At 43.6% G+C, this 14822-nt stretch overlaps 1 protein-coding gene across 2 annotated transcripts in view; it reads left to right on the top strand.

Annotated features, from left to right (window-relative positions):
• Positions 1 to 14822, top strand: part of ERN1 (endoplasmic reticulum to nucleus signaling 1) — a 77600-nt gene that overhangs the window by 16423 nt on the left and 46355 nt on the right. For both annotated transcript variants that reach the window (XM_038757099.1, XM_038757098.1), the window contains exon 2: positions 7967 to 8087. In XM_038757099.1, the coding sequence (XP_038613027.1) occupies positions 7967 to 8087 (121 nt within the window). The remainder of the gene's footprint in view (positions 1 to 7966; positions 8088 to 14822) is intronic.

The raw sequence follows: 14822 nt of genomic DNA, 5'->3' as shown, positions 1-14822 counted from the left end.
TTACACTGCCCAGAATTGCCACAGATGCAAACGTCTCTCTTTGAGCCAAGTGGATCGGAAACCACTCGGCCACATTCAGTTAACTGAGCACAAGCCAGTTTTTTCACATCCCAAATTGAAGGCTCAAATCCAAAGCAAATATCACAGTTAACTGACATCTTTATTGGCTTTCTCGTGATTAGGGTGGAAATTGATGTGACAGTGAGAAGGAAGCTTATGCTTGATTTGTGAGGAATGGAGTTTGCTGATTCTGGAGATGAGTGAGAGTAGAACCAGAAGTTGGAGCAATTAAATAATGCTTAAAATTGTAGAAATGTACATCTAGTGGATTTTTTTTAAAGCCTGGAATATAAAATTATAACAAGAATAATAATGCGCTAGACTTCTCCAGGTGTTTTCCAGGCCTTTGGGATTTCTGTGTCACAGCTAAAATGTGAATTCCTAATACACAGAAATAGTTTTCCATTAATGGAGATGACGGAAGTCACTGTGATTTGTTGGGCCTTTATTTTGTCTTTTACATTTTTCTGAAATACTGATATTTTAGTTTAAATATTTTTGAACCCCTCCTCTCTTCCTCCCTTTCTTGTAAGTAGCAAACAGTCCCTCCTTCAAAACTGACCACATGATGCGTATATATCAATCAGTTGTATTGAATCAATTAAAAGTAGTTATTGAGTGCTTATTGTGTGCAGAGTGGTATACCAAAGGGCTTGGGAGAGTACAGTACAACACAGTTGGTAGCCTTGTTCCCTGCTCTTAATGAATGTACAGTCTGGAGGGAAAGCCAACCATTAATATAAATAACTTACAGTCCTTAATGAGATCTGTGAACCATGATTATATATATATATATAGGCACACACACACATACAGACTGTGAGCCCACTGCCGGGTAGGGACTCTCTATATGTTGCCAACTTGTACTTCCCAAGCACTTAGTACGGTGCTCTGCACACAGTAAGCACTCAATAAATACGATTGATGATGAAGATATAGGGGCCCCCCATGTTTACTAGGTTATTAGTTTAGTGATAGGAAGAAAAGTATGTTTCTCCACCACCAAAACGTGCACGGTGGTTGGTTTTTATTTTTAGTAGTTTCCAATAGTTGTGTTGGCACATTCCCACTACGCCTAGCAGCTTGGGAGCTGGCAGAAATAGGTGGGTGTTGTCTGTGACTGTAGAACATTGCGCACTCGTGAGCCCACCTTTTATAGATTACAGAAAAATTAAATTAAAATTAAAAGTATTTTCATTTCCCACTAAAGGGAGAAGGGAATTGTGATTAAAGCTGAATGATTGTTTGTGTCATATAGTCAAGTACCTCAGGGGATTGTTTAGAGCAAGGATGGTGCACCCTGTTCAGAGATGCTGTAAGGAGGCAAATGACCGATCATCATCAATCGTGTTTATTGAGCGCTTACTGTGTGCAGAGCACTGCACCAGCACATGGCCCACTGCGTCGGGTTATATTTCACAGCGCACAAAAACCGCAGGATTCTTCCCTCTCACTCCCTGCAACTGAGAGCCGATTCGGGAAGGGGAAAAAACTGATTCCCCTCCAGGAATGACCTTCCCAAACAGTAGCAGCTTCACTCTAAGCATTAAAGGGCCTAGTACAGTGCTCTGCACACAGTAAGCGCTCAATAAATACGATTGATGATAAAGGGCCTACGAGTGACTGGCTCAATCCATCACTGAGACAGCTGAAAGGGGGAATTTTAATAATAATAATGGCATTTATTAAGTGCTTATTATGTGCAAAGGACTGTTCTAAGCACAGGGGAGGTTACAAGGTGATCAGGTTGTCCCACGGGGGGCTCACAGTTTTAATCCCCATTTTACAGATGAGGGAACTGAGGCACAGAGAAGTCAAGTGCCTTGCCCAAAGTCACACAGCTGACACTTGGCAGAGCCGGGGTTTGAACTCATGACCTCTGACTCCAAAGCCCATGCTCTTTCCACTGAGCCACACTGCTTCTCTAATTTCCTTCATTAACAAATGGCATGGGAGAAATTTGTGCTCCAGCCTGGGAATTAAAGGACTAAACAGCACTTGCCTTCTGACCCGGAGGGCTAGATCAGATCCAAAAAGTCCTTTCTGCAGGTTGTGTTGCAATTTTGTTATGGTAACCCTTTTGTAGGACACTTTGAGTTGTGTCAATATTTACTCTCGAAAATCCACCTTTGCTTCCAAGTCTTCCCCGCTGTGGGGCAAAAAAAAAAAAACTGTTTAAAGAAAAAAAATTAATACTTAAAAAAAGCTCCTTTGCCCCAGTGATGCTCCATTTGTGGTTCTGTATTAGAACAGTGGTTGGCACATAGTAAGTGCTTAACAAATACCATCATTATTATTATTATTAGAACTGGAATTAAGTACATGTGGATCCATCTGTTGGTTTAGGTTAAACAAATTGACTTTCTCAATGTAACGTCTATTTAGAGAGAGATTGACTCCAGCAGGATGTATCTTAGATGTGTGTTGCACATGTGGGAAAAAGTACTTCACGAATACAGACAGAGTGGCTGGTAAATCACCCCTGCAGTTGAGATTCCCAGGGGAAAAATTGATCCTAACTAAAAAGATGAGGGCCGCAGTGCCTCTCGTATAAGTACTGACTTGGAGGTGAAAGGGTCGGGACTATTTCTAGGTTCCCGAGTTGGCTAGCTCTTCTCTTCACCTTTGAGCCCATCACATTGGGCAATCTGTTAACAGAGGGGTCTGCAACACTGCCTTTCCTGGAATTTGGAGGTTTTGAACTTAGAGAAAGTTGGTTTCCATGGAAAATGTAGGTGTATCTTTAATAATTGTGGTATTTTAGCCCTTACTATGTGCCAGGCATTGTACTAAGCGCTGGGGTAGATACAAGCTAATCTGGTTAGACACAGTTCATTTCCTCCATGGGGGTTCATTCGTTCAGTCAGTCGTATTTATTGAGTGCTTACTGTGTGCAGAGCACTGTACTAAGCGCTTGGGAAGTACAAGTTGGCAACATATAGAGATGGGCCCTATCCGATAATGGGCTCACAGTCTAGAAGGGGGAGACAGACAACAAAACAAAACATGCGGACAGGTGTCGTCATCAGAATAAATAGAAGTATATTCTATACTTCTATAATAGAGAAGCAGCGTGGCTCAGTGGAAAGAGCGTGGGCTTTGGAGTCAGAGGTCATGGGTTCAAATCCCAGCCCTGCCACTTGTCAGCTGTGCGACTTTGGGCAAGTCACTTCACTTCTCTGGGCCTCAGTTCCCTCATCTGGAAAATGGGGATTAAGACCGTGAGCCCCCCGTGGGACACCTGATCACCTTGTAACCTCCCCAGCGCTTAGAACAGTGCTTTCCCCTTAGTAAGCGCTTAAGAAATGCCATCATTAAGTAAAGCTATATGCACATCATTAACAAAATAAACAGAATAGTAAATATGTACAAGTAAAATATAAATAGAGTAATAAATCTGTACAAGCATATGTACATGTGCTGTGGGGAGAGGAAGGAGGTAGGTTGAGGGGATGGGGAGGAGGAGAGGAAAAAAGGGGGCTCAGTCTGGGAAGGCCTCCTGGAGGAGGTGAGCTCTCAGTAGGAATTGCCAACCCAAAGACTCTCTGCAACCCTGATTAATCCTGCAGTAAATGCCTGGACTGGTGAGAATGTTTCTAGCCCCCTCCGCTCCTTCTCGCACACTGCGAACCCAGGATGTGACAGGGATTTTGCCTCATCTGATTATCCTACATCTACTCTTGGCACAGAGTATAAGCACTTAATAAATACCACAGTGATGAGACTGTCGTCTCCGAGGCCCAGCGTTCCTTTATTATTATTGTTATGGCTATTATTACATGTTAAGGAGTTACTATGTGTCAGGCACTGGGGTAGGTACAAGTTAATCAGGTCGGACACAGTCCCTGTCCCACATGGGGCTCATGGCCTGAGTAGGAAAGAGAATAGGCATTGAATCTTCATTTTACAGATGAGAAAACTGAGGCCCGGAGAAGTGAAGTGACTTGCACAAAGTCACGCAGCAGGCAACTGGCAGGGGCTGGGCTGGAACCCAGGTCATCCAACTCCCAGGCCCATCATCATCATCAATTGTATTTATTGAGCGCTTACTGTGTGCAGAGCACTGTACTAAGCGCTTGGGAAGTACAAATTGGCAACACATAGAGACAGTCCCTACCCAACAGTGGGCTCCCAGTCTAAAAGGGGGAGACAGAGAACAAAACCAAACATACATGTTCTTTTCACTAGGCCATGCTACCGCCTCCAGAAAATTCAGGTAATTCCAAGAGACCATTATCTCCTGTGGAAGGTGAGCATCATTGTGTATCCCCCAGTTTCTGCAGAACGCAGTCCAGGCCCCAGGCAGGAAATCATTTGCAAAGTGCTCATTTTCATGCCTCTGTTAGGCCAGATACACAGCTATTTCTGTTAGTATGTTTGGTTTTGTTCTCTGTCTCCCCCTTTTAGACTGTGAGCCCACTGTTGGGTAGGGACTGCCTCTATATGTTGCCAACTTGGACTTCCCAAGTGCTTAGTACAGTGCTGTGCACACAGTAAGCGCTCAATAAATACGATTGATGATGATTGTAGGAGACTTCTTAATAATATTTGTCTTTCAGGCTTGTTAAAAGAGCAGGTGTTCTTAATCTAATAGGCACGGACTGATATACAGCAGATATTTAAATACGCTTATGAGGTTGCCCTTTGAATTCAAAGATCCTTCTTTTGATGGTGAAGTATATCCACAGGTGGGAGAATGGCTGAAAAGACCATTAGCCTGTCAGTCCCAGCCACACTCTGCGTACACAAAGACTGTTCCCTGTGATTTTGCCGTCTCTAGCACCTGGTGTCATTTTCAGTTTTGTGTCCCAGTCTCGTGAGGCTCTCACAGCTTCGGCTCACAAGGCGCCGTCTTTTCTCGATGGCAGCCTGTCGCGTCAAAGCTGCCCGTCAGCTGTATCCCAACTTTTAGCTGCCATCCCGTATTACCTAAGGTGGTGGTTGACTGTGAGGTTTTAAGTTCTTCCTTTGTCTTCCTGGCTTTTAGTTGCTCCTTTTCAGGTAACTGTACAGCAGCTGTTTGGGTATCATACTACTCTCCGTGCTACACGAGTCCCACACCCAGCAAAGCTGTGATGAGATGAGCGTAGCTTTGATACTGCTAGAATCACTTTGTTCCAAGGCCTATCCATTTGTGCTCCTGTCATTCATTCAATCATATTTATTGAGCGCTTACTGTGTGCAGAGCACTGTACTAGGCGCTTGGGAAGTACAAATCGGCAACATAGAGGCGGTCCCTACCCAACAATGGCCTCACAGTCTAGATATATGATGCCTAAGCCGGTTTTCTTTAGTCGCCAATCTCTACACAGGAGGGTCCACTTGTCACTTGATGTTGTGTGATAGTGAATGGACCTGGTCAAGACACTGGATGTGTTTGTAATGGGTTAAATCTGAAACTATATAGGAGGTTGGACAACATTGCAGTTTTGTAGACGTCTGTTTGGTCTGAAGTTTGAAGACACCCACATGTTCTGAGTGACAGATTCCTGAAAGGCACAGTCTTTCCTGATTTGGCTTTTGACATTTTTGTTTAATCACAGGGTCACTGGACAGTGTGCTCCTGAGAGAGCAAAACTCTCAGTTCTCTACTGCCGATTAAAATCTGTGAATGTGTGCGGAGTTTCCCTAGTACAGGCTGGTACAATTCCTCCATTTTCTGGAAGTTTGTCTTCAGCCCGTTAAGTCAGGCTGACTTTGCAGAGCCATTTTGAGAAGCCGTAGAAGCACCATGGCCCGGTGAATAGAGCACAGGCCTGGGAGTCGGAAGGACCTGGATTTTAATTCTAGCTCTGCCACCTCTCTAACCTGTGACCATGGGCAAGTCATTTCACTTCTCTGTGCCTCAGTTACCATATCTGTAAAACGGGTATTAAGACCGTGAGCCCCATGTGGGATCTAGACTGTGTCCAAAACCTGATTAGGTTGTATCTACCCCAGAGCTTAGTACAATGCCTGGCGCATAGTGAGCACTTAACAAATACCATAAAAATAATTGATCATCATTCGATCTCCTTACCGGAGTACCTCAAGGGCCCTATAATCCTCATAAAGCATCACTGGAAGGATAGTATCTAAGTCTTTCACTGATGTTTGGAGCCTGTTGAGTTCAAAGAGTTTCCCGGAAGATGGGAATATATATTCTAGTAGTAGTGTCCAGGTTTCTTGTTGCATTCCCCCTTTTAGACTGTGAGCCCACTGTTGGGTAGGGACTGTCTCTATATGTTGCCAACTTGGACTTCCCAAGCGCTTAGTACAGTGCTCTGCACACAGTAAGCGCTCAATAAATACGATTGATGATGACGATGATGATGATTCTCCAGCATTACTACATCATATAAATTGAGCAGAATCTTCTCCACAACCCAGTGTTATCTGGTGGGGTGTACCCACAACTTTGAGAGGACTGGCCATACCGTCATGTTAGGCAATGATTAATATAAAGAAAAGGTAGCAAATTCATCATCATCTAACACTCTCTGGTGGCAGTAATTGTGAAGGAGTAAAGGAGCAGGAAAAGAGAGAAAGAACTTGAACTAGCAGGTTGGGCCTGAAGCCAGGTAAAATGAGCCTAGAAGAGAGGGAGGCCCCTCAGTAGCCTTGAGAGTTCAGGAAGGTACAGGAAGAGAATTTTAAGGAGCAGGGAAGGAGGAAAACTGAACAGAGGGATAATAGGAATCGTATTGGTATTGACTGCTTGGGGACAGCAACACACAGGTCAGGTAAAGCAAAGGAGAGACCCAGAATTTTTAGTATTTCCAAATGCTTTGAGTGTCAGGGAGGTGACATTTAAGCAGTCTCCTTTGTATGGTTCTGTACCGTGGGCCATGTAATTGAAGAAGCAGTTCCTGTTCTCCAGTGGCTTTTATTCCACTCAAGTGAGTTGCAAGCCTAGACTGAGAATTTCCATGCTTTACATCTCATTTGTTATTTAGTCCGCCCCATGGGAGAGCCTTCTCTTTTGCAGAGTGACTTGCAGAGTCACCTCCAGGGTAGTCTGAGAATGCGTGAAAAAATGTCAGAGGGTTAAAACCCATCACGCTTCATCATCATCAGTCGTATTTATTGAGCGCTTACTGCGTGCAGAGCACTGTACTAAGCGCTTAGTGTAGTCCTGCCACTGGGACATTGCAAAGATGGACCCGGGCCCTCCTGCCCCTCTTTCATCATGCAGATCTTGAATTCACCTTTAAGTAGTTTGTTTTTAAATGTTGAGGAAACCATTTGGGTTATGAAATAGAAGATGTATTTAATTTCCCCAGCCTGTGATGGACAAGAATGCGGTTTTAAAGGCAGTTGGCTGTTGTTCTCACCCCCTGGAACGATGCGGTGCTGCTGCTGTTTGTAAATCTTTAAAGCTAATTTTACATTTAAATTTTAAAAGTACTTGTGGTTAGAATGCCTTTGGAATTTGCCATTTAAATATGAATTATGGCCTAGCTTTCTGATTGAGGAAATCAAGAGCTCTGGATCTGCATCAGTTTGTTGAGTGGCCTCTCTTTGGTGGATGGTGACAGCTCACATTGAAAAAGATGTCAAAGATGCATTGAGGCCTTTTAAAATCCGTACTCAGTTTCCCCTTAGGAGTTGGTAGGTCTTATTGGAACACCTTTGTTTTCTGTTGTTAGAACCAACTTAAAGGTAATGGAGATGAGGACTTGGGCTGCCCAGCGTCTTGCTTCTTATCTTCATTGCATTGGTTGTTCACTGTTTGACATTTGTTACCCCATACCAGTGATTCCAGTTTGTAAATCCAGTTCCTCTGCTTTGAGTGTCTGTTTTCTCAGACTGCTGGTAGGTCTGTGAATTTCCAGAAGGGCAACTTCTAAACTGCGGATTTACATCTGTGTGATGGGCAGATTGTGTTAACAGTAAGAATTTATTTATTTTTTCTCTCCCCTTTCAGAGTTTTGGGAGTACCAGCACAGTAACCCTTCCTGAAACCCTCTTGTTTGTTTCTACTCTGGATGGAAGTTTGCATGCTGTCAGCAAGAGGACTGGTTCCATCAAATGGACTTTAAAAGAAGGTAATTTGGAACCACTTTTGGGATGAGATGGGCATTTTGATGAGTTGATCTTCAACTGTTCAATCCCAGGGACTCATTCCCGATGACAAAGAAAGTGAAGCAGTTGTGATTACTCAATAAAGGAGAAAGTGGCAAGAGGAAACTGTACAATTAGAGTATATCAGCAGTTGTGTTAGTGTGATTACTTTGCCAAATGCATTAAGGGCTGTGGGCACACTAATAGTGTTTCATTAGGTTGTGTTTGTATCCATCCAACCCGTACATTTATATGATTGGCACTGCATTTTGCTAATAATAACAACTCTGTCGGGCTGGTCTTTATGAGGACAAGTTGCTCTTAACATTTTTGGGTTTTTTTATAGGCTGAAGTCAGGCTTCCTATATTTATAAGGAAACTGCCTCTATATATACAATTCATGAGGCTTTCCTTCAAATTGTTACAGGGCTCATCCAAATGTGGGCAATAGAGAATGTTTACCAAACTGGTCAACTTCCTTTGGGGGTTCATTAGAGGAAGTGAGACACTGAAATTTTGTTCTAGCCCTTTAACTCATTTTACAAAAGCTTTTATCCTTTAAATCTTAGAGCATGGCGTTAAGAAAATAATCTCCCAAGGAAAATATTGCAAAGGACAGGTTATGGGACTTTCAGACTGCACCCTTGAATATATGGTACTATCTACTGTTCTGTAAAATAGCAGTTCTGACTTGGCTTCAGGTAGAAAGTGGCCAACTTATTTTCCATTTCTACCCTCTATTACTCGTTAATTTTATGATTGCGGCACGTGTTTTCATCTTATGAATAAATGTTTCCAAATAACATTCCAAATGGAAAAGGTTTCACTTAGGTCAGAAGGTCACGCATGATGTTACCACCACAAGTGACAGGATTTGTTGCCATCCAAGGGTTCTGCCATCTTGCTTGGCGGGTTCCAGGATTGCCTAGTAATTTCTGCAGCCCAAACCTTAATAGTAACAATAGTATTTATTAAGTACCTACCTTGTGTAGAGCACTGTATCTCGTGCGGGGAGAGAACACACAGATGGGAATTAGACACGGTGGAGAGAAAGGCCCGGAGGAAGACAAATGTCAGGAATGATGTAACAAACACAACACACAGTTGAAAAACAAACAAACCAGTAGGGTGATATGGCTAGAGGATAAGAATTTGAGGTTCCTTGTGGCTCAAGAGTCCAAAGCAGACCTGTGGCCACACAGCAGCCATCAGTCTTCCCGAAGTTTTGGGGATCCCTCGTGTTGCGGATGTTTATGCCTTTCCCGCCAGGGTGGGAAAGTGTGGGCAAGGTGGCATGGATGGCTGTCCGGCGGGGGAAATGCCAAGTGTGCCACAGCAGCCTTCGATCCCTGACCCGGCATGCACAGGGCATGCTGGCATCAGGGGTCCTCATTCATTCGTTCATTGTCACATTTCCTGAGCGTTTACTGTGTGCAGAGCACTGTACTAAGCGCTCGGGAAGTACAAAAGTCGGCAACATATAGAGATGGTCCCTACCCAACAACGGTCTCAGTCTAGAAGGTTGTTGCCAACTTGTACTTCCCAAGCGCTTAGTACAGTGCTCTGCACTCAGTCAGCGCTCAATAAATACGATTGAATGAATGAATAGAAGGGGGAGACAGACAACAAAACATGTAGACAGGCGTCTACACCCTCAGTGATGGGAGGAAAGGCACTGGTGGAGTTTTCATAGCCGAAGTGAGAAAGGGTAATCGGGAAGAAGTGGCACGACAGTTGAGCCCCAAGACAGCTATCTTTTACCGGCCTCTGTTGTGTGAAGTCTCTCCCTGTCTTCGAAAGCGGAGTTAATTTCCTTCTGAGTTTTTCTCCTCTCACAAGGATTAGTCTCAAACAGATCAAAATGCTCTGACATAAAGCATCGTGCCCCCTTCTTTTTAGCCTCTCTCCTCCCTCTCCTGGAATTTCATCCTTTTTGGGCAGGCACTCCTTTCTAAGGCTTGCATGAAGGCCAGGCACCAAGGAATCCGACTCGAACTTTAACTGTTTCATATAGCCGTGCCACTCCTCTTGCCCCTCAACTCCCCCAGATATTTTTCCTTTAAGCTCTTCTTTTCGAGCAGTCTACTTGAGCTAGTGAATCTGGTGTAGCCCAGTTTGTCCGTATTGCCGGGCTGAGCCGATGCCGAACCTAACAGTGAGTCAGATCCTCTAAAATAATAATTTGGGTCGGCTGCCAAACCTGAATAGGTAATCAAAGTCAGTGCAGTCAAGTCAGCGATCAGCGCTGGGCCACACACATACAGGTGGGTTCTTTGGTCCCCCACTTAGCTCACTCACCTCTGTCCCGCTTGTTGGTAAACCAACGGGCAATCCAACTGGAATTTAGGATCAAGAAATTTCTGCTGGGAATTTAGGTCAAGAGATTGGACAGCCATTGTTAATAACTCCCTTGAATTGCTTTAAGGGGAGAGGTGTTGCTTCATAAAAACTGGTCCAAATTCAGCGTATAAAGATGGTGATTCAGCTCCTTGGTACCAAGATCCTCCAGTTTCATAGTGTAACCTTTCCCGTAACCCTAAGGACTGGGAGTTGTTCACAGAGGAGTTCCTCTAGATGCCTTTGCCGGCCAATAATCTGATTAATCAAACACGTGCTCCCGTTCCCAGAAATGAAGGCCACTTTGCCTGCAGCGGCAAACCACACCTGGATGGGGAACAGGTTCCATATCTTTTTAGAAATGGAATGCGCGGAGGTCCTAAAGACCTCACGGCAATCTCTCTTTATGTAGCGCATTGTCCGATGGCAACAGCCTCAACACCGTTTCACAGAGAAGCAGCGTGGCTTAATGGAAAGAGCACAGACTTGGGAGTCAGAGGACGTGCGTTCTAATCACACCTCCGCCACCTGTCTGCTGTGTGACCTTGGGCAAGTCACTTAAGTTCTCTGTGCCTCAGTTACCTCCTCTGTAAAATGGGGATTAAAAGTGTGAGCCCCATGTGGGACAACCTGATTACCCTGTATCTACCCTAGTGCTTAAACAGTGTTTGGCACATAGTAAGTGCTTAACAAATACCATTATTATTATTATTATTATTACATCTGTGCCCTGAATGACGTGCCTGTTTAAAGTTCCTCATTTCATCTTCAAATGTTTGCTCCCAGGGTCTGACTTGTATTTCTTCAGAGAGCTTTGCTTTGGTTCATTTTGCATTGCTGATATTGGCGTAGGACTTTGATAATAATAGTTCTGGGACTTTTTAAGTGCTAACTATGGGCCAAGCACTGTTCTAAGCCCTGGGGTAGATACAAGGTAATCAGGTTGGACACAGTCGCTGCCCCACAAGAGGCTCACACTCTTAATCCGCATTTTACAGATGAGGTAACTCAGGCATAGACACGTTAAGTGACTTGCCCAGAGTCACTCAGCAGACAAGTAGCAGAGCAGGGATTTGAACCCATGATCTCTCAAGCCCGTGCTCTTGCCATTAGGCCATGCTGCGTCCCATCAAATGTATTAATTGAGTGCTTACTCTGTGCAGAACTTTGTACTAGCATTTAGTAGAGTACAGTTTAAGAGTTGGTCGACACATTCCCTGCCCATAATGAGTTTACAGTCTAGAGGGGACATGTGCCTCCTTTTAACAGTGCCAGATAATGCTCATTCTAATTTCTGAATGATCTGTGATGAAGTTAGCAGTGGTTTTCAGAACATCCCTTCATTTTGTTTTTCCCCTCCTCCTGGTGCTTTGGTGTCTCCACGTGGTATAATTTGAGTACGGCTGAGGGAGATTAAAGAGGAAGGCAGAGTTGATCTTTTGCTAGGCAGATGACTTTTCGAAAGACATAAACGTCCAGTCGATTCAAGGTTCCCTTAATGTACCCTTTGTAGTGATTGGTCAGTAACGGGAATTTCACTTGGGACTGTTGATCATTTCCAGTTTTTCATGCATGGCTCACAAGGACATTTAATGATGAAATACAGTATCCTCGGACTGTCTTGGTCCTAGCAGTGAGAGATTTGGATTGGTGAGCCACCCTCTTCTTAAAGCCATCAAGTCCACTTTTTTTTTTATAATGGCACTTATTAAGCGCTTACTATGTGCAAAGCACTGTTCTAAGCACTTTTGGGAACTGAAACTTAATGTGGTCAAAATTTTCAGGGATCGGGGCTCCAAAATGTTGAAAAATTAGCTTCCTTCATCTCCGTCTTATACCATGAAGCTTCCGAAATGCAGAGCCTTGGGCCAACGGAATTGTTCAAAGAAATGTAATTAGGCGGCTGGACTCTGACCCTTCTGGGATCAGAAAATCCCAAGGGAAAGAGAAAAGAGACTGGGATGGCCTTTAGAGCTAATGAAAAGGGTATTTCCAATCTTGATCTGGCGTCATGGACTTCCAGTGAACAGAACAAGGATTATTTAGCTCCAGTGAATAAGAGGCCTTGCACTGGGCCTCTAATTTGAGAAAACTCTCTTTTCAGCTCGGTTGCAGCCACAGCAGCAGGAGCTGCTGTTTGTCCGGTCTCTTGATTCCGTGTTCCACTTCTCCTTTTCAACAGTTGGATTTCTTTCCTGCTTTGGAGGCGCGGCCACATTGCTCAAAGAGGGAAATCTGTTGATGTTGTCCAAATTGGTAGGGAGGGTCTGGAAGATGACATTGAATTTTTTTGGGGGGAAATTAATTTTAGAATTTGAGCTCTTCTTCCTCCTATTTGCAAATTATTTTCTGTCTCCCTGTATAGATTTTAAGCTCCTCATGGGCAGGGATCTTGTCTTCTACCTTTATTAAACTCTCCCAAGCACTTAGAGCAGTGTCTGCACACAGGCACCCAATAAATACTCTTGGTTGATTAATGCATTGATTTTACACCCTTCAAGCTCTCCAACTTATTTCAGCGCCTGGTGGGCGATTTAAAAGGTGGCCTCCTCTGTTCTGTTGAAGACAGAGAGGAATTTTTTTATTTTTCAGAGAGGATGTGAGACTGTTCTCTGTCGACTTTCCTGAGGGGGTATTTGCTCCTCAGAAACCTCCACCTGCATTTTCACTTCATTAATGGGCACACTGTGATGCTAGTATGTTTTGAACAGAACTCAAGTTGCGGAACTAAATGAATATTGTGTCTTTTCTCGTTTGGTGACCCTTCCTCCTGTTTACATCTTGATTTATTTAGGTGTATTTGGGAAACATTGTGCTTGGCTCTTTGTTTTGAATTGGGTCTTTGAAGTTTGCTCCACTTGACAGGTCCTCAGGAATTGTACCAAGCACTATTGGGTCTCCCTCCTTTTTTTCTCCTTTGACTATATTCCTATTTGGCTGCCATATTTTATTTTGCTTGGGCTGCAAAGCCATGTGTCATCTCCCTTGGATAAATGAGAATCATTGTTGTCTAAATCTGTTCAGTTGATGCATTGAGAAGCAGTGTGGCCTAATGGCCTGGATGTCAGAAGGACCTGGGTTCTAATCTCAGCTCTGCCGCTTTTCAGCTCTGTGACCTTGGGCAAATCATTTTACATCTCTGTGCCTCAGTTACATCATCTGTAAAAAGGGGATTAAGAATGTGAGCCCCATGTGGGGCAGAGACAGTGTCCAACCCGATGACCTTGTATCTACCCCAGTGCTTGGTGCATACTAAGTACTTAACAAATAACATTCATTCATTGTCATTCATTCAATCAGTCATATTTATTGAGTGCTTACTGTGTGCAGAACACTGTACTAAGCGCTTGGGAAGTACAAATCGGCAACGTATAGAGACGGTCCCTACCCAACAATGGGCTCATAGTCTAGAAGGGACTAGATGATAATAATAATAATAATAATGGCATTTATTAAGCGCTTACTATGTGCAAAGCACTGTTCTAAGCGCTGGGGAGGATACAAGGTGATCAGGTTGTCCCACGGGGGGCTCACAGTCTTCATCCCCATTTTACAGATGAGGGAACTGAGGCACAGAGAAGTGAAGTGACTTGCCCAAAGTCACACAGCTGACAGTTGGAGGAGCCGGGATTTGAACCCATGACCTCGTACTCCAAAGCCCTTGCTCTTTCCACTGAGCCAACAATAACAATCACATTGTTATTATTATAATTATGCTTTGCTCTGAGCAAAATCTGCAATACTGTTATCTTTAAGAAAGGGATATTTGAAGAAAGTTTACCACTCCCATTCCAGCTCTTATAAGTCTGAAGATCTTAAATCGAGTCTCATGTAAATCCTGCCCCAGTCCTACAGTTTTGATCTAAATCAATCAATCAATCAATCGTATTTATTGAGCGCTTACTGTGTGCAGAGCACTGTACTAAGCGCTTGGGAAGTACAAGTTGGCAACATATAGAGACAGTCCCTACCCAACAGTGGGCTCACAGTCTACACTTAGTAGGTGCAAACTTGCAGATTAGGTTTAATCTAGCCCCTTCCTCAGAAGGCCAGGAATAAATGTACATTTGGGGAAAAGTTTCTTCCCAAGAATCTAGGAATTAGATTTAATTTGGCTGAGATCTTAATAAGCTTTGAGTTGGAGAGGATAATTTTTGTCAGCAAATAAAGATGAGGAATCTTATTCCAGTGAATCATGCTTATAGCCTTCTAGACTGAGGCTTAGCATTGTGGTTATTTATTTATTCATTTATATATTTTACTTGTACATATCTATCCTATTTATTTTATTTTGTTAGTATGTTTGGTTTTGTTCTCTGTCTCCCCCTTTTAGACTGTGAGCCCACTGTTGGGTAGGGACTGTCTCTATATGTTGCCAATTT

Source organism: Tachyglossus aculeatus, chromosome 15, assembly GCF_015852505.1.
Source record: "Tachyglossus aculeatus isolate mTacAcu1 chromosome 15, mTacAcu1.pri, whole genome shotgun sequence".
NCBI lineage: Eukaryota > Metazoa > Chordata > Mammalia > Monotremata > Tachyglossidae > Tachyglossus > Tachyglossus aculeatus.
This window is presented reverse-complemented; position numbering and strand designations above follow the sequence as displayed.